The sequence below is a fragment of the Otolemur garnettii genome, unplaced genomic scaffold (assembly GCF_000181295.1).
Source record: "Otolemur garnettii isolate 467f Iridium unplaced genomic scaffold, OtoGar3 scaffold00012, whole genome shotgun sequence".
Classification (NCBI taxonomy): Eukaryota; Metazoa; Chordata; class Mammalia; order Primates; family Galagidae; genus Otolemur; species Otolemur garnettii.
This window is the reverse complement of record NW_003852407.1, coordinates 29966958-29986638: the sequence shown is the minus strand read 5'-3', so window position 1 is coordinate 29986638 and position 19681 is coordinate 29966958. Positions and strand designations below refer to the sequence as shown.

The following is a 19681-nucleotide window of genomic DNA, read 5'->3' as shown; positions in this document are numbered from 1 at the left end:
GTTTTCACTGAACGTTAGAATTCTAGATTATTTCTGAGGTTTTTATAGCAGCTGAAAAATGTGCACCTTCCGTCTAGCCTCCATAGTTTCTGATAAGAAATATGATGTCATTTACAATGCTTTTCCCCTCTAGGTAAGGTGCTTCTTGCTGAATTTAAGATTTCTTCTTTGTCATTAGTTTTGAGAAGCCTGACAAGTGTAGCCTGGTGTAGATATCTTTGGGTTTATTCTTTTTTGAGGCTCACTAAACTTGTAGATTTGTGTCTCATGCTTTTTGCCAAATTTGTGGCATTTTTAGCCATCATTTCTTCCCACTCCCTTTTCTCCTTCAGCAATGTCAATGACAGAATATTAGCACTTTCTTGTTGTACAGGTCCTTGAAGCAGTGTCATTTTTTTCCCCAACCACTTTCTCTCTCTTGTTTAGATGGGGTAATTTCTATTATTCTGTCTTCAAGTTCTGTGCTTTTTTTTAATCCTCTGCATTGTTCATTCTGCTGCTGAGACTGTCCCTGCCAGACAACCCTAGTATCTGTGTCCTCTCAGTGTTGGTATCTGTTTATTGTCTTTTCTCATTCCTAATTCTCATTCTGAGTCACTTTCTCTTCATAACTGGACATTCTGCATATTATCTTACAATATTCTGAATCTTATTTAAATCCTGTTCTGGAAGGTCTCTTCTGGTAGAACTAAGGGGGTGCTGTCTCGTTTCCACCAGGTGGAGCTAGAAGTTCAGGTTTTCTACTCAGCCTCCATTAACACCTGAGGTGGGGAAGGGGCAGCAGATCCTCATTACTGCCAGGTGGAAGCAGGAGTTCTGGCACCCCCTGATGTCTCCATATCATGGCTGGGGAGAATGAGGGGGAAACTTACTAATGCTCCTTACATGGTCTCAACAGACACTGCATTGTGAAAAGGGGCTTGCTATTTCAGTGGTAAAAGTTCTGACTCCTTCCTATGTCTCTTCCGACACCAGCCATGAAGGCGGGGGAGAGGAGCCCCGTTACTGGCAGGTGGAACTGGAAGACTCCCTTCATGGCCTCTGCTACACTGTCTGGTGAGAGGGGAGAGGTCTGCTACTAACCCAAGGAAATGACAATTCCTTTACCGGGCCTTCTCTAACATCACTCTGATTAAAGGTGAGGTGTTACAGCATGGCAGGGGAGAAAATCTAGGTGTCCCACTTAGTCTTTGCTGCTGCCAAGTGGGCTACATTTTTCCTTCATTGGTCCTTAGTCTAGGGAAAGGAGCTTTTCCTGGGGCTTTTGTGTTTCCAGGTTGCTGGCCTCCTCCAACACCCAGTCTAGGATATATGTAGGAACAAAAGAAAAGACAAAAACCCTGAGTATTCATTTCTGTGTTCTTAGGACTATGTACAGTAGGGTCTACTTTCTCTTATCCACATTTCAAAATCTGTTTATTTGTAAGGTCTAAGGTTTTTAGTTGCACTTAGTGGGAGGAATAGGGAAAAGTACTTCACCTTTCTAGAGATGGTACTATTCTAATTTTTTATCACTAAGATCTGTCTCTGTAATTCGCACTTGGAAAGACTTGAGTAACTTGAATCTAGGACATTTGAATATTATCTGTGTTTTAGAAACAAAATAAAAAGTGAAGGACATGCAAAAAGAATTCCTTAAAAACTTACAGTCAAACACATAGTGCTACAGTTAAGTACCTACTAACCAATAGCAAACTGGTAAAATGCTATCTAAATCTTCATGGATGACTATATGCATATCCAAAGCTACGAAGGGAAAAAAGCAAACCACTGACAGATACCACTCCTTCAGGGAAAAAAAACCAATTCAAACAGCATAAAATCTATCAGAGATTAAATCCAAAAAGGACACAAGAAGCAATATATTAGAGGAAGACTATAGAGAGTGTATTTTTCAGTGGTCTCTTCATACACATAGTAGAAAGGTATCTAAAAGTTGTCTAAGAGGAATGAAAATGTACTTCATGTTTACAAACATCTGAATCATGACACATGTATGTTGTTTCTCTGCTAAAAAATTTTGGTAGGTAACCATAGAAAACATGAATAATTCTAAAATCAATATATTTCCCACTTGATCATAAGAGTGTATCAGTGTCAGTCCTTTTAAAGTATTTTAAAGTGTATTCTTTCCTATTTGTCTGTCTCTTTGTGATATAGTCCCAGATTTATGATCTCTTGCTTTTTTCTACCTTTTCAACTATCAAGAACCACTGAACTAAAATATTTGTATTAAACTTTCAACATGGTTGCAATAAAATTATATAAAGGAAACTAAAGAATAAGCTAATCTTTACCACTTGAATATGCAGCTCTAATGTGGCGCTTTCATCATAATTCTATGGTTCTGTTTTGTGTTTCAGCCTATATAGTTCAAATGCAATTTTCTCAGGAAATGAAATAATTTGAAAGGAGGAAAAAATCTCAAAAGGGAAAACTTGTGATTAGGAAACAAAAAGTACCTCTTCATCCAATTCTTTCATTATTGTGTCTAGTTTTATATTTGAAGTTCTGTAAAAACAAAAGGAATACAGATTAGAAAATATATTCATTTCCTACTGCCCAGTGTTGAATACTCTTATTCCTTACTTTTCCATTTTAACCAGTGTTTATTAATCTTTTTGTGTGCCATGGAGCTCTCTGGCAGTCTGGTGAAGCCTTTTCTCAGATAATATTTTAAAAAGCATAAAGATAAGCCAATTATATTGAGATACAGAAATAAGGTTTAAAAAATATATATGATCCGGTAATATCTTTATTAATATATTAAATCGCAAGATCTAGTGGAAGTAATTTCAAAGTAGTGATGAGCATAAAAGACAAGAGACAACTGTAATATAAGAAAACTGTAATTTCTATTGGCAATAAAAAACTCAAAGCTACTGTTAATAACTGTGGTTTGTTCCCAGTGTTCAGAATTGAAGGAAATACTAAATTTCAGTGATAAGTTAGAGAAAATATTCACTTTTTCTCATTCAGGTTTCAGGACCTTGAATTCTATCCATGGACTTTTTGGGAAGTTTAGGGATCTCAAGTTAAGGATCCCTAAGCTTCCTCATACAATACTTATTACTACACAAAAATTAGCCATTTAACCTTTAATACCAGATTAAGTAAATGAAGGGAAAGGTGGCACAGATCAAGTCAGTAAATGTACCTATTGGCAACTTAAGCAAAAATTTGAGATAAATTTAAAGTGTATTATCTCCATTATAATTTTTCTTTGGTTCAAAACATAATTCTGAGCTCCAAACCTCTATGTGAAAGTCTTCACATGGATGTCTCATCAAATACTTCACTTACCATCTCCAGAAATGAATTTATTTCCTCTGCTCCACAATCCTACCCCAATATAAATCTGCTTCTCCTTTACAATCCCTAAGTAAATGACATCACCTAGGAAACATGCTTGACTCATCTTCCTCTTTTACCTCTACTTAGCTGAATAAATGCCAAGGGCCACCAATTTACCACGAAGTTCTTTTTAAAACAGCAAATTTGATACATATTTTTTACTTGATATACTTTATATTTTTAGCTTAATAACTTTTTTTTTTTTTTGAGAAAGCGTCTATGTCACCCTCAGTAGAGTGCCATGGTGTCACAGCTCAGAGCAACCTCAAATTCTTGGGCTTAGGCAATTCTCTTGCCTCAGCCTCCCAAGTAGCTGGGACTACAGCCTGCCACAACACCTGGCTATTTTTTGTTGCAGTTGTTTAGCTGGCCCGAGCCAGGTTCGATCCCACCCCCTAGGTATACGTGGCTAGTGCCGTAACCACTGTGGTATGGGAGCTGAGCCAGTTTAAAAACTTCTAATCATATTTGGAACAAATTCCAAATCTCTTAGTTTGCCCCAAGAAAGTACTCTGAGATCTAACACTGATCTCCATAATGACCTTCTTAGCCTTACCACAGGGTTTTCATTCTCTTGCATCTTACTGGCTAGTTAAGCTCTTACCTTATCTCACAGATTCCGAGAACCTAACACTTCTACTTCAAATCATTCCTATTGACTTTTCTAGTTCTAGCTTTTTCTGATTTCTAAAAAAATACTACAGGCATCTCTGGATATATTCCTGTATCATTTTATTATTCTCTCCAGCTTTTACTGATAATTGTCTGTCTTCTTTGCTAAAGTACAAGTTCCATGTGGACAGGGGGTATATTTCATTTTGTACAATGTAGGGGAGAAGCACATTACCTGACACATTAACTGCAATTTTTGTCAAGTAAATGAATGTGACAAAAATTATTTTAATCCAGAGAATTAGACTAGCTAGAATCAGTCCTAACTCAATTTTGGTGGTGGTGGTCATGACGAACTTTTAGACAAAAATTTGTTTTTAGTCTGCCTGCTTATTTTAACTAAATTCTTCCAGCTCCTGCTTGGAGAAGAGGCCAGAAGGAGGACAGGGAAAGTCAAACTTTAAAAAACAGAGAGCTAAATTTTTGTGAGATATAGGGTTATAAAAAAGCTCCAGTGCAAATTCAGAAGGAATTTGTCAAATATTTGAACTTTCATAAGAAAGTACATCCAACTAAATAAAAATCATTCCACAATCCCTAGCACCAAGTTTTTATTTAAAAATACAATTTGGGAGGCACCTGTGGCTCATTGAGTAAGGCACCAGCCCCATATACCAAGGGTAACGGGTTCAAACCTGGGCCCCAGCCAAACTGCAACAAAAAACAGCCAGTCAGGTGCTGTGGGGAGCACCTGTGGTCCCAGCTACTTGGGAGGCTGAGGCAAGAGAATTGCTTAAGCCCAGGAGCTGGAGGTTGCTGTGAGCTGTGATGCCACAGCACTCTACCCATGGTGACAGTGAGACTCTGCCTCTAAAAAAAAAACAAACGCACACACATACAAATACAACTTACCAGTTCAATACATTTTAAAAGTCTCCTCTCATTTTATTTCCTTAAGGTTACACATTTTCATATGATTAGCCATTCTGGCAATTCTTATTTCTCAACTGATCCCTACCAACAATGAACCAGTTTGTCATTTGCTTTTAATTGTGCTTAAAACATTTCTTGGGTATAGAAATTTTTTATTATTTATATAATAGTCTATACCTCATTCTTCCATTTATTTCCATATTTTATACTTAGAAATTCTTTCCAAATCCAGGAATCAGTTAATTATTTGCTTATATCCAAGACTTTTTTTTAAAGTATGTATTATACACTTTCCTATATAATCTATGAGGAATGGCATAAAGTGATAAGTTTTTTCCTCCTACCCTCTCCACCTGCCCCAGGCATAAAATAGCCATTTTTTCCAATTCTATTTGTTGAATACTTAATCTCTGTGTTACCTTTGCATTTTAATTATTTAATACTATTCACTAAGAACATAATTATAAAAAATGTTTATAATTAAGTAACTCAGGATTATGCTAGGTTATTTAAAATACTCTTGATTACCCTGTATTTCATACATAAGTATGCTGTTATTAGAAACAGACCCACAGAAAAACTATTCAGAATTACTGATCTAGACAATCACAGTGGAAATTAAAATGGCTGCAACAAAAATTTAGTGAATTTTAATATTTGACATTTTATTTATCTGTATTTACATTTTAATATTTGACTTTCAAAAAGCACCTTATTTAATGTAAAATAATTTGCCTCTTCAGTTATGAAACTAAAGGAAGAGAAAAAAAGCAATGAATCAGGCAACTAAGTAAATCAGCATATAGGTTTTGTTTTTTTTTTTTTAAGAATAATGACTGCCAGGAGAAAATGTACTTTAAATGTTATGAGGAAACATGACCAATGCCAACATAAATATTACTTGTCAACTTACTTGTCCTTAGTAGTAACCTTTATCCTCATCTTCCATCTACTTTCAAGTATTTGCAGAGTATAAGCTTTAAAATAAGTATCTGCTACATACAACTTTTAACATGAAAAACATATAATTAAAGTAAATTCTCACCTGCACTTCTGCTCCATTTCATCTTTTAATTGCATTTCATTATGTAGCTGTTCTTCCAGCTTATAGATTGTTTTTTGCAAACTTTCCTGCTTTAATTAAAAAGAAATCCAAGAAATTCATTCTACTAAGAGAATTTACAGAGAAATTAAAAATAGCAAGGTTGTGTTAATATTTTATTCCTTTTGAGAAAATAATTATTTAGTTTAATCTTACCTTTTTCTTTTCTATTTTAAATTTTAAATTTAGTAAGTATTTTCTCAATATCTACTAATATGTGAGGGATTGGGTTAAGCGATAATAATACAAAAGTGAAAAAAGTTTTCCGTGTTCTCATTAAGCAAACAGTTAAACAGAGGAGGCAAAGGGAAATGGGAAGGTGAAAAGAATCTATAATGTCCCAAAGACCCATACACAAAATATCAGAATACAATGTGGTAAATGATAATACAATTATATACAAATTGCTCTGAAAGATAGAGGGGTCACTTTTAATTTTGCCAAGAACATCTATCTAATGCCTGAGGTGAGAAATTTACCAAGCAGAGAAGGTAAAAAATATGAGAAATTTACCAAGATGAGAGAAATTTACTAAGCAGAGAAAAGTGGTAGAAAAAAGACATCTTCGCTAGAAAGAACAATTAATCCAAAAGAAGGGGGACAAAATAAAATAGGATATATTGAGAAATGAGAGGAAATCAAGCAATAAGCAGAATACAGAATATACAGGGAAAACAATTCACATTACACCTAAGGAGGTTAAGTAAAACCATGTTCCTTATATACAAAAATAGGAGTTGGGTGCCAGTGGTTGCAGCGCTGGCCGCATACACTGAGGCTGGAGGGTTTGAACCCAGCCTGGGCCAGCTAAATGACAATGATAACAGCAACAAAAAAATAGCCAGGCATTATGCTGGGCGCCTGTAGTCCCAGATACTTGGGAGGCTGAAGGCAAGAAAATCGCTTAAGCCCAAGAGTTTGAGGTTGCTGTGAGCTGTGATGGCACAGCACTCTACCAAGGGTGACACAGTAAGACACTGTCTCAAAAAAAAGGGAGTTGGGAAATTGAAACTGTAATAATTTTTGAAACTGTGACCTAATGTTGGGATTTCAGAAGAATCACTCCGATAATAATTAAGTGACTAGATTAAAGTGCAGTGAAATTCTAGGAAAAGCAATCAGTTAAAAAGCTATTGAAACAATTCAGGGGGCAGCACCTGTGGCTCAAAGTAGTAAGGTGCCAGCCCCATATGCTGGAGGTGGCAGGTTCAAACCCAGCCCCAGCCAAAAAAAAAAAAAAAATTGCAAAGAAACAATTCAGGCAAGACAGAATATGGATCTAATGTAAGACAGAGGTGGTAGAAATGAACAGGAGGAAATGGATGTGTCAATTAGAAAGCAGAATTTAGGACAGCACCTGTGGCCCAGTGAGTAGGGTGCTGGCCCTATATACTGACGGTGGCAGGTTCAAACCCGGCCCCGGCCAAAGTGCAACAAAAAAATAGCGGGGCATTGTAGTGGGCATCTGTAGTCCCAGCTACTCCCAGCTACTCAGGAGGCTGAGGCAAGAGAATCACCTAAGCCCAAGAGGTGATTCTGGGAGGTTGCTGTGAGCTGTAACACCACAGCACTACTAAAGGCGACAAAGTGAGACTCTGTCTCAAAAAAAAATTAAAAAAAAGAAAGCAGAATTTATGACCTGGAAATGAATTAGAAATTAGAACAGATATAGAACGCTTGTGAAAGACAGACAATGCAAAAATAATTGCTGGAGACAAAATAGTGAGTTAGCTTTGGCCTACTATGAGGTACTTCAAAAGAGTATGGGGAGAGAGAGAAAAAGTCAGGCCTGGAGGTCCAAGGAGCAAGCTGGATGTACATGAGATTACCTACAGAACTTCGGGAAACATTTAATAATTGAGCAGAAAAAGATCCCGCAAAGAAGACTGAAAAATAAATAAAATTCCAAAGGTAGAAAGAAAGAAAGGAGGAGCATAAAAGAGTTACAAAAGTTTGAAGTTCCAAAGAAGGAATAATCAGCCAAGAAGAAAAACAAGTTATGGACTGACAATTATTCATTGTATTTGGCAACTGTAAAGTTGTTATTAGCATCTCTACTAAAAGGTTTTCCAGGAAGAGTTGAAAATTAGGTGATTTTTTTCACTTAATGCGAGGTAAATATACCATACATAATACTAAATATAAATAAACAGTATTTCTCCTCCCCTATGATCTTAACAGAGAAAAGATAAAACATAGCTGCCACTGGCAGAAACTGATTGCTAATCATCACCAAACAGAATCAATCCAAAGAAAGTACAAATCCTTTTGAGTATTTTTCAAGTCCTAATACACCTCTAATCTTATAGAGAAGTAATTTAGCGAGAGCTGGGTTACAGCAACTCCTTGTTACCTTCCCTAGATCAAAGATGCTTTCTTTATTTTTAAAGATTTCTGAGCCCTTGTAGCTATGTAACTTGCCAAATACATCTACTGGGATCAAACTTTAAAAGAGAAAGATGGCCTAACAAGTACTCAACAAATTCTTTCCCCCTTTTCTCACTTTCCCTTTCTATCACATGTTCTTACATTTAACAGTAAATGTATCAAGGAAAAAGAATTATATCAGCTTTTAAAAAATGGCTGCCACCATCTTTTCTCCTCTGTCAAAAGTATGTAGTCTATAACACATGAAAAGTTTAAAAAATGCTCTTAAAAACTGATATATTTTTTAGGAAAGTCCTCGTCAATTCCAAAAGGAATTAGCAAGTAAGACTTTTTTTTTCTCATGAACATGAGCTATATAAACAATAGAAAAAATTCAAAACTAAAATTTATTTCCTAGAGTAATTTACTTCTCAGTGGATAAATCAGATGATGCTGACTATGATGCTTACTATTATCCTCCACTCCCCCCACTCTCTTCCAGCCTTGAGGACCCACCCTCTGCTCTTCCTTGCCCTAAAACCTACACACAGCATCATCTTGGTTCTGTTGCCCTATGATTTTAAGGTTAGCAACAGTTCAGAAGAGACACCAATGAGAAATCAGAAGGTAGAGAAAGGAAACATTCACTCCTCCCCTACCCTTCTCACTTCACTGTGGTTCTCCCAGGGCTGCCTTCACTGTCTCTGCTGTGGGTCTGACAGTGTTCTATGTTCCTCTTCTGTGTTGCCAGGCTTTCTCTGAGCTATGGTACCAAGATTTTCTTTCCTTGCCCCTTCAATATAGGGATAGTGGCTTCTGACTGTTGTTAGTCAATGGTGCTTTAGCACCTTTTATTGCTACTCTTTTTTTTTTTCCTTTGTGGAGAGAGTTTCATTTTATCACCCTCAGTAGCGTGCCATGGTGTCACAACTCACAGCAACCTCCAACTCCTGGGCTTAGGTGATTCTCTTGCCTCAGCCTCCCGAGTAGATGGGACCACAGGCGCCCGTCACAATGCCTGGCTATTTTTTGTTGCAGTTTGGCTGGGGCCAGGTTTGAACCTGCCACCCTCAGTATATGGGGCCAGCGCCCTACTCACTGAGCCACAGGCACCACCCTTTTTGTTACTCTTTACTGCTAATTACAGTTATATTAATCATCTCATCATTAAACTCTCATTTAACAGATGCATGAAAAGGTATGTATGTCCAACAGAGTATTATGCAGCCTTAAAAAGAAAGGAAGCTCTGACACATACTATAATATAAACTTTGAAGACATGTTAAATGAAATAAGCCAATCACCTAAGGACAAGTATTGTATGATTCAGTTAGCATGTAGTACCTAGAATAGTCAAATGCATCGAGACAGAAAGTAGAATGGTGGCTACCAGGACCTTTGGGAGTGTGGTGAAATGAGGAGCTTTGTTTAATCCGTATGGATTTTTAGGAGAGGATGATGAAAAAGTTCTAGAAATGAATGGCGGTGACAGCTGCACAACTATGTGAAAAATGCTTAACGGCACTGAACTGTATACTTAAAAATGTTTTAAAAAACTCTTTTCATATAAATCTTTTGAATGTTACCTGTTTTCTTGTGAAGACTCTTAATGATGCACTGATTTGTCATATATTTCTAATTTCAAAGATTAAAAAAGATGACCCCTATCAATCTGTATAGCAATTTATTTATTTATTGGAGATAGGGTTTTACTTTGTCGCCCTCGGTAGAGTGCTGGGGCATCACAGCTCACAGCAGCCTCATACTCTTGGGCTCAAGTGATCCCCTTGCCTCAGCCTCCCTAGTAGTTGGGACTTCAGGTGCCTACCACAATGCCTGGCTATTTTTAGAGACAGGGTCTCAATCTAGCTCAGGCTGGCCTCAAACTCATGAGCTCAGGTGATCCACCTGCCTCGGCCTACAGAGTGATGGGATTACAGGCACAAGTCACTGAGCCTGGCTTCTGTGCAGCAATTTAAAGCTTACTAACTGTCCCTACATATTATTCCATTTGACAGTAGTGAAAAATCAGACTAGAGAGGAGACAGTATATAAAAGTGCCATAAAAATCTAAGTTCCCTAATTGCTTCTTTGCAAGCATCACATAAGTTTACTCAATATCATGCACACAAATACACAATCTACAAAACAATTTCTTAAAAACAAACAATAAGAAAACACCTACCAAGCTTTTATCCACATTGGAGCTAGTTCTGTTATCATTAGGATTTGCTGAAGATAAATATCTGGGGGAAAGAGAAGTTTAAAAAGAAAACAAACAAAAAAGCTCTTTAATTACCAATAAAAACCAATGACAAATATAGCATCCTATTATACAGAGGGCCAAAAAGGAAAAACCTGTATTTTTACATTTGTAATGCTCAAGTCATGTTTGACTTCTGCAATTACAAGAAGTGTTCAATGCAACTTGTATGCATTTTGTTATCAGTATATATTGAGTATTACAGTTTTAGTACAGTTTTTTCCTTTCCCAAAATGTGTATGTGTGTGTGTTGTGTGAGTATGTGTGTTTGGGGGGGGGGGTACCTTCCTTATATGTTCAGTATTATAGGACTCTTGTTTGTGAAAAATTAAGTAGAGGTTCATAAATATTGTAGAAACGTAATTCAGATATGTATAAATATAATTCAAATGTAATTCAATTACACATATTAAAAGCCCCAGTTAGGTCTGAAGTAGCTGCCTGTAATCACAGGGCTTAGAATTCCTGCAGCAAACGTATGAATATTCATACCAAGTAGGATAAATAAAAAATACAAATAGTTTCAAGTTAGTTTATGTCAGGTTTTCTGGCTAAAAGAGCACATTACAACAGGTTTTGCCACCAAACATAAATGAAAATGTCAGTTTTCAGAGCTTTTTGGATTTAAGAATCACAGGTAAGGAAATACTGACTTATAGAGACATGTGCACCTGCCCTGCACTCGACTGTCCTTCAACAAAGCATTACACTGCCCTTCCGTGTAAATAAAATATAAGCATTCTTGCCTGAGTGGTTGAAAGAACAATACCAAAGTTTGGGTGAACCTGCTAATCTTTTAGGACTCTAAACCTTGCAGAGTTCCTTAAATTCAGTGATAAGTTAGAATTATATGTAAATAAAAGCTGTTAGTGAATTTTAGACATCTCATTAAATTCTCAAACATCTAAATAGATCACATATGTGAAAAAATGTTCAAAGCTACCAAATGTTATGTAAAAGTAAGCTACCACTATTGCCACCATGCTACAATTACCTTGATTGCTACTTCTACCATCACCACCACTACAGTCAGCACCCTGATTAACCAGCAGAGCTCTCCAAAAGAGATCAAACAGTTATAGTATATCTCACAGCTGCTAAGGGGCAGTTGTTAATGCACTGGACAGTTAATAGTGAATAACAGAAGATGATCAAGTATTCTTTAAGTAGCATTACACAAGATATTCTAAAAGAAACAGCTACAAATATGTCATTTCTTAAGTCTTCCTTTAAAAAGTATTCCACTCCAATGGAGAGTCAAATAACTGGGAGACGATAATACGGGTTATGCAGCAGGTTTATAGAAGAAGGGACCTGTGTAACACATGGCAAATTCTAGATGTAGTGCAATTTAATCCCATTAAGCATTCCAGAAATTCAATGTGAGATTCTGTTTATACACATACAGCAAAGCCAATGGAATCTAATTAGATCAGACTATGTGATCTCTAAACTATCGTCTAAACTTGATATATAAATGAAATTGACATTTAGCCTTTGGCAAAATTTAGTAATATACAATTCTCTGAATGCAGCAAGGGAAATGTAAGAATGCTACCTGTATATATCCATTCCAGTTTTTTTTTCTTTCAAGGTCCTTTTGCATATCATATTATTGCTTTTACATAGAATCTGATCATTTAGGTAACGTTGTATGAAAAAAAGAGTATAGGAATGTAGGTAAAAGTCTAAGGCCATCTTAAAAATCATGTATAATTCAGCTATACTTAAGCAATGAAGATCTACTTGTTTGCTAAAAGCATGTTTGTATTTCAGGGATAAGAATTTCAGAAGTTTTCTAAAAAATTTCATACTAGTACCTTCAAAATTGTACTTATAAGTTACAGCAAGGCTAACCAATATTTTGCTGATTCTTTAATTCTTAAAAGCAACCATACCTTTTTCCATTCATGTAGTAAGCAATTACTTAAACAATACTACATACATTAGTAAATAATGCTGTCACGGTATACAGTACAATTCTATTTTTAAGAAACTTAGATATTAGTTCAGGATATGAAACACAAACACAAGGAAAAACCAGAGAATGTAATCGAGTGCACAATAATGTAGGACCCAGAGTATAATTAATGTTAATTTAACCTAAATAAAAGTAGATAAAATAATTAACAGCTAGATTCTACCACAGAAAATCCAGAAACAATGGGGTTGTTTATGTCATCATCAGTGTTTCAGAAACCAAGCCAAAAATTAACTGATGAAAACACAAAAAAATGAAAGGATACTTCAGCAAAAACTACCCCAAAGCTCTTCTATGTATGTATGGCAATATAAAGTAGCTACAATATTGTACTCATGACATCTTAAGGAGAAAAAGATTAAAATTTTGGGCTTTTCAATGAGTCAAACCTCAGGTTACATCATCATTCATTTAGCTACCTGGATGATGATGTAACAAAAAGTATTTAATACTATTTCACAGTAGATTATTGGAGAAGTTTCAAAAAGCAAAACTAATTTCCCTTTGTTTTTTTTAAACTGGACCTGAATTGTTCTTATAAAAAATGCTCTTATACTAAAATGACAAGACCCTTCACATAAATATAAGTTTAGCTATAATAACCTCAAATTTAATAATTACTCCCAGCAAATCAATTATCTAATACCACTCTAATGTAGTATAATTTAATTAGAAATACATATTTTTCAGGTAATTAAAAAATAATAGTCACCTGTAGCTCAAGCGGCTAAGGCCCCAGCCATATACACCAGAGCTGGCAGGTTCAAATCCAGCCCAGGCCTGCCAAACAACAATGACGGCTGCAACCAAAAAATAGCCAGGCCAACAAGGGTGAGTGCCTGTAGTCCCAGCTACTTGGGAGGCTGAGGCAAGAGAATCGCTTAAGCCCAGGAGTTGGAAGTTGCTGTGAGCTGTGATGCCATGGGCACCCTACCCAGGGCGACAGCTTGAGGCTCTGTTTCAACCCCCTCAAAAAAGTAGATTTAACATATCCAGTAAGTGTTGTCATATATTTACTGTATTATACAGGTCTAGCACTTTGTTTAGATTTCTACTATGTAGTGCCTATCACCCTATATTTTATAATTTATCCATTTCCTCACTAGGATATAAACATCTCAAGAGAAGGTACTATATCTTATTCATCCTCCAGGCACCTTTGTGCTTAGTATATACCTGACAAAGAGTAAGTTATCAAATAGATCTGTTGAAGGAATGAGCGAGTGCTCATTAAATGTTAAATGTTCAACTTGATATCTCAAGTACATTTGAAAAGACTAAAGCTAACATTAGCTCATGCTAATGATAATACCTAACACCAATAGCTTATTACACGCAAAGCACTATCTATTGTAAATGCTTTCCTGTGTTTTGATTTACTTAATTCTTACAACAGCCCTATGAGGCAAGTAGCAGCATCATCATCATCTTCTCTAGTTTTGAAGAAAAGGAAGCATGAAAGGTTAAATGCATTGTTCAAACTCACAGTATATACACTATGTGTTATAACATATGGTAAAATCATTAAAATGGGTTTTGGGAGGAATAATTTATTTTTTCAAAAGCTAAAAATTATAGAACTTTGATAGCACCAATATAGTGATGATAATGCTAGAAATGCTCATATGTTCTTCTAAAATGTATTATAAACTGTACCTCTTTAGATAATATTGGCCAAAGCATCAACATTAATAGCATCTTTTATGCTATTAATTGCTATAACATGAGAATACATAGTATTAGTTTAGCAAAAAAAAAATTAAAAAACATCCTAAATGAGGGTGAATCTGAAAAAAATTAACTACGAAATACTAGAAATATCAGGAATCAATTAAAATGGCATTATTATAAGATACATCTTTATATGCCAGTAAGCTTACTTTAAAATGATTTTCAGACATCCTGAAGAAAACAATATGAATATGACAAAATCAGACCTATTCCTAAAATCACTGCTTAGCACACTTACCTACGATTGCTATAATATGTAAATCCTACAAAAGGTAGCTGATTGCCAACAAAAGCTTTAGGAATAGGGAATGTTTCTTCATCTCCTTTATCTTCTTCCAGGTCATCAAAATTACTAGTATCAATGTCACTACTTAAATCAGGTACGACTGGTGCTACAGCTAAAAACAGAAACAAAATTAGGTTCATTTCAAATTTAATATACAAATAAAATGAAGTAATGAAGCACAAATTTTATATCAAATAGTGATGTTTTCTCTCTTCTGAACAGCTTGCAAACTACAAATTCCATAGGAGTTTCCTAGTAAATTTCATTATACTAAGCTTTAGTAGGATTAAACATTGACTGATATTGATCATTTTGTAATTCTAGAAAAAAATCACCCTGTAATTATCTATACCTCAAATTTAACTTACATATTACAAATCAAGTATTATTAAAGTTTGTTTTAGATACACCAAGGTATAAAATATGCAAAAGCACTTGGGATTACAGACGTGACTCTTTAGAAGCTATACCATTACAAACTGTACTTTGAAAAGTTGGTTAGTTTCAAATACAGTAAAGGCGTTCCCCAGGTTCCTGAGAACATCTTTAGGTCAAATTTGTATATAACTCAAATCTCTAATGAACAGTGCATGGTGTAGGGCAGTGCCTGTGGCTCAAAAGGGTAGGGCACTGGCCCCGTATGCCAGAGGTGGCAGGTTCAAACTCAGCCCTGGCCAAAAATAATAGTAATAATAATATGGTGTAATACCATGGTAATAATAATTAGAATACTCATGTAATAAATGTTATAAAAACTTTTGTGCTCTTCCTTTTAATTCAAACAAACGGAATACAAAAACAAACTCATATAAAACTTTTAGATAGAATATAGGAAAAATCTTAAAAAAGAATGTTAAAGGTTAACTGTCATCTAATGCTGCATCAATATAAGGCTAATAAGAATGTTACGCTTATTCTGATCTTCTAATCAAACCACTAATAACCTTTCCATTGTAATAATTAATCTATTAGTAATACCGTGAAAGCTTAGTAATAACTGATGCTTTCACGGGAGCACTGCCTTTCACATGTTCCGTCATTCTCACTTTATCCTTTATTCCAACAGTGCACTACTAATGCCTAATGCCTTCTCAATCAATGATGGCAGCTGCCTTTTCACTGAATGCTTACTATTTCTACATTTGTTTCCACTGTAATCAACTTTCTCTTCACTATAGGTTCAGGACTTGCAATGGAATTTCACTTTGGAAGATGGTCATAAAGGTAAACACAGACCCACGAAAATCAAATTAAAATGTTGAGACAAAAGTGATACTGTGTGTAAGTGACCATATAAACAATGTGACTAGCTGGTAGCATAAAGATGTTGCACCAACAAATCACTCATGCCATGTGGATTTGCTTACATATGCGTGGAAGAAACTACTCCCTAAATTATTAATTTAATTATTTATCATCCCTAGGGGAGCTCTGGAGCCCATTCATAAGTAGAGAATGCCATAAGTTGGGTCGTAAGTAACCTGGGGACTGCTTGTGGTTTCTTTAGTTTATTATAGCAAACCAGAAATCAAGGTTACTTCTTAGTTTCCTGAATAGAATAATTTGGAACTGAAATAATGTTACTCACTTAGAATGATCAACACTCCTCTACACTTCAACATCTCCATTAGATAAAGTCATAAGGAACAAAATATTTTGAATTATATTTTCAGACTAGCTACCCCCAGAATTAAGTGATTAAGGATCAACTGAGTGAGGCATTTATGATATAATTATCAGGAAAAAAGGGGTAGGGATACAGATGGATATAGCATCTTCAAGAATTATAGTCTTGATGAAGAAAAAGTCTTAACAACATGTGACAATATTTAAATATTCATAATACAGGAAAAGATACTATACGATACTAACACTCCTATCTTCTTTTAGAGCTTGAATATGTTGGAATACATTTAAAATAAATCTTAAGAGAAATATTTTTTCAGTTTAAAGATACTACAGTACAATAAAACATCACTGAATTACTAGGATTAAAATACTGAAAAATTATTTTCAACACAAATATCTCATGTTCCTTTAAAGAAAAAGATGAAGATGAGCAAACAAACAAAAACAGCTGAACTAGTTTTATACTCAATCTCTTTATATAAAGGAATCATTTGTCTTTTTAATCATCTGAGTATTTTAGGCAAGAAATACCTATTGTTGTACTATCTCAGACATACTGAACTAGTCACAGAACAAAACACATTTAGCTCAATGAAGCTGCAGTACTATCAACAACAGTAAGGACAGAGTAATGAAACAGCTTTGCTGGGCGGCACCTGTGGCTCAGTGGGTAAGACGCCAGCCCCATACACCGAGGTGGTGGGTTCACACCGGGCCCCGGCCAAATTGCAACAAAAACAATAGCCGGACGTTGTGGTGGGCGCCTGTGGTCCTGGCTACTCGGGAGGCTGAGGCAAGAAAATCGCCTAAGCCCAAGGAGTTGGAGATTGCTGTGAGCTGTGATGCCACAGTACTTACTCTACTGAGGGTTAATAAGTGAGATTTTTGGCTCAAGAAAAAAAAAAAATAAAAAAACAGCTTTGCCAACATTCCCTTTCCTTAATGGCCAAGGGAACTGCCTAACTAGGCAATACTAGTTTCCTAACAATAACTACCTAATTTGTAAAATGAGGGGGAAATAAAGATTGCTGCTCCTTGGAAAGTACTTAAGTTAATTATAGTCTTGGCATAAATTTTACTTTAAAACAGTGGTTCTCAGTCAGCACCTAATGAGTCCAGGGATACTGCTTTAAATATACTCCTATGTTCAGGACAACCCCACAAAAAGATTTATCTGGGCAAATGCCCGCTTTAAAATTATCATATAAGGAAGATTTTCAAGAGAAGCAGAGTAGTGTGCTGTATTTTCTCTTGATGTTTGTAAAGGACCTGTTTGTTTTAAAGACAACATACTATTTCATAGCACTTTTTATTTTTTGTTGTTTTTTAATTTTTTTTTGAGATAGTCTCACTTTGTCACCCTTGGTAGAGTGCCATGGTGTCACAGCTCACAGCAACCTCAAACTCTTGGGCGTAAGCGATTCTATTGCCTCAGCCTCCCAAGTACCTGGGACTATAGGTACCCGTCCTCCAGCTATTTTCTTGTTGCAGTTGTCATTGTCGTTTAGCAGGCCCAGGCTGGGCTCAAACCTACCAGCCTCGGTGCATGTGGCTGGCACCATAACCACTGTGCTTTGGGTGCTAAGCCTTATAGTTTTTAAATGAGACAAGTTCTATCTGTTTAAGTTCTGAGATACAAGTGAAGGAAATCCTGGAAGATTTGTAAAATTATTTCTGCTTCTAAATTAAGACGTGTAGGCTTTACACAATACCACATAACTGTATTCACTTCAGAATTCATAAATAAGAAGAATAACGATAGCACTATTGAATTATCACTAATATATAAGGTATTCAATTTATTCTTTTTTTTTTAACCTTTTTTTTTGAGACAGAGCCTTAAGCTGTCCTCCTGGGCCCTGGGTAGAGTGCTGTGCCATCACAGCTCACAGCAACCTCCAACTCCTGGGCCCAAGCGAGTTTCCTGCCTCCACCTCCCAAGTAGCTGAGACCACAGGCACCTGCCACAACGCCTAGCTCTTTTTTTGGTGCGGGGGTGGGGGTGGGGGGGTGGGTTTGCAGCGATCATTGTTGTTTGGCGGGCCCAGGCTGAATTTGAACCCGCCACCTTAGGTGTAAGTGGCTGGCACCTTAGCCACTTGAGCCACAGGAGCCGAGCTGGTATTCGATTTATTAACAAATTAGCTTTGATTAAATAACTAATCACCTCAGAATATTGTTTCATAAAAAAGAATCCAGCTGATGTCACCAAAAGCAGATTAGGGAATTCTAACAACCCGTATCTCTACTGAAACAACTACTGAACTGGCAAAAACTATCAGAAGCAACATCTTGAGAATTCTGGAATCTAATAAAAAATTTATAAAAAGGAGGAGAGTATTTAATAAAGAAAGAAGCTGCTCACTTTTCAGGATTTAAGGAAATCTCTGTCCCTGGCTGAGATAACAGAATGGAGACTGATAAGGAATATAGACTTTGCAAAAATAGTTTGGAAAAGTCACTAAACGAATGACTACAGCCTACAACAGTGACTTTCTTTTTTTTTTTTTAGATACAGAGTCTCACTTTGTCACCCTCAGTAGGGTGCCATGGTGTCACAGCTCGCAGCAACCTCCAGCTCTTGGGCCTAGGTGATTCTCTTGCCTCAGCCTCCCGAGTAGCTGGGACCACAGGGCGCCCACTACAACACCCAGCTATTCTTTGTTGCAGTTTGGCCAGGGTGGGCCCAAACCCACCATCCTTGGCACATGGGGCCGGTGCTCCACTCACTGAGCCACAGGTGCCCCCCGACAAACAGTGACTTTCTAAACCAGTGTGGCTCTAAACTGAGGGTGAACAAGATCATGAAGCTCATGAATCTTCTGCCAGAAACCAAGCTATTCTGTATCCTCTTTCCGTACCACCAAAGAACATGAGGTAAAGACTAACTGCCACTGTAACTTGGAAACACGTGAGTAGTAAAATTACCCCCCCCAAACTACTATTTGTATAAGAAAGCAATTTTGCCAAAGAAAATGGAATGTCAACAAAATTAAAATAAATTAAAACTATTATATAATTTTTTTAAATTTAGCACATCAGAGAGGTCAGTTCAGAATAAAAGAATTTTTGGTACTTTAGGGTGAGAAGTGAAGGGACAGGAAGAGAAAAAGGGTAGAAAAGAACAGTAAGTTCTAAGAATTCAATTTTTCTTTCATTTCAGTAACCACAAAGAGAACTATTAGAATTAGGAAAAACCTATCAAAATGCTTACAAGTATGCCACATCTAAATATACTATAATAAAACACAGATAACAATGTAGCTCTTAAAAAGATACAAAAATGATACAAAAAGATGTTAATGGAATATCTCTAAAATATAAACAAAATTTGCTTAATTTAGGTCAATGAAGTATTTCATTCATTTTTTTCAGAAATAAAAGCAGTATGAAATAGGTTCAACAATATAAAAAAATGCCATT

At 36.1% G+C, this 19681-nt stretch overlaps 1 protein-coding gene across 1 annotated transcript in view; it reads right to left on the bottom strand.

Moving 5' to 3' along the window:
- The window catches only part of ROCK1 (Rho associated coiled-coil containing protein kinase 1), a 155020-nt gene that overhangs the window by 52318 nt on the left and 83021 nt on the right, over positions 1 to 19681 (bottom strand). Inside the window, exons 10-13 of the mRNA XM_012802019.2 lie at positions 14582 to 14741; positions 10554 to 10614; positions 5945 to 6033; positions 2463 to 2511 (exon numbers count right to left, since the gene is read on the bottom strand). Of these exons, the coding sequence (XP_012657473.1) occupies positions 2463 to 2511; positions 5945 to 6033; positions 10554 to 10614; positions 14582 to 14741 (359 nt within the window). The remainder of the gene's footprint in view (positions 1 to 2462; positions 2512 to 5944; positions 6034 to 10553; positions 10615 to 14581; positions 14742 to 19681) is intronic.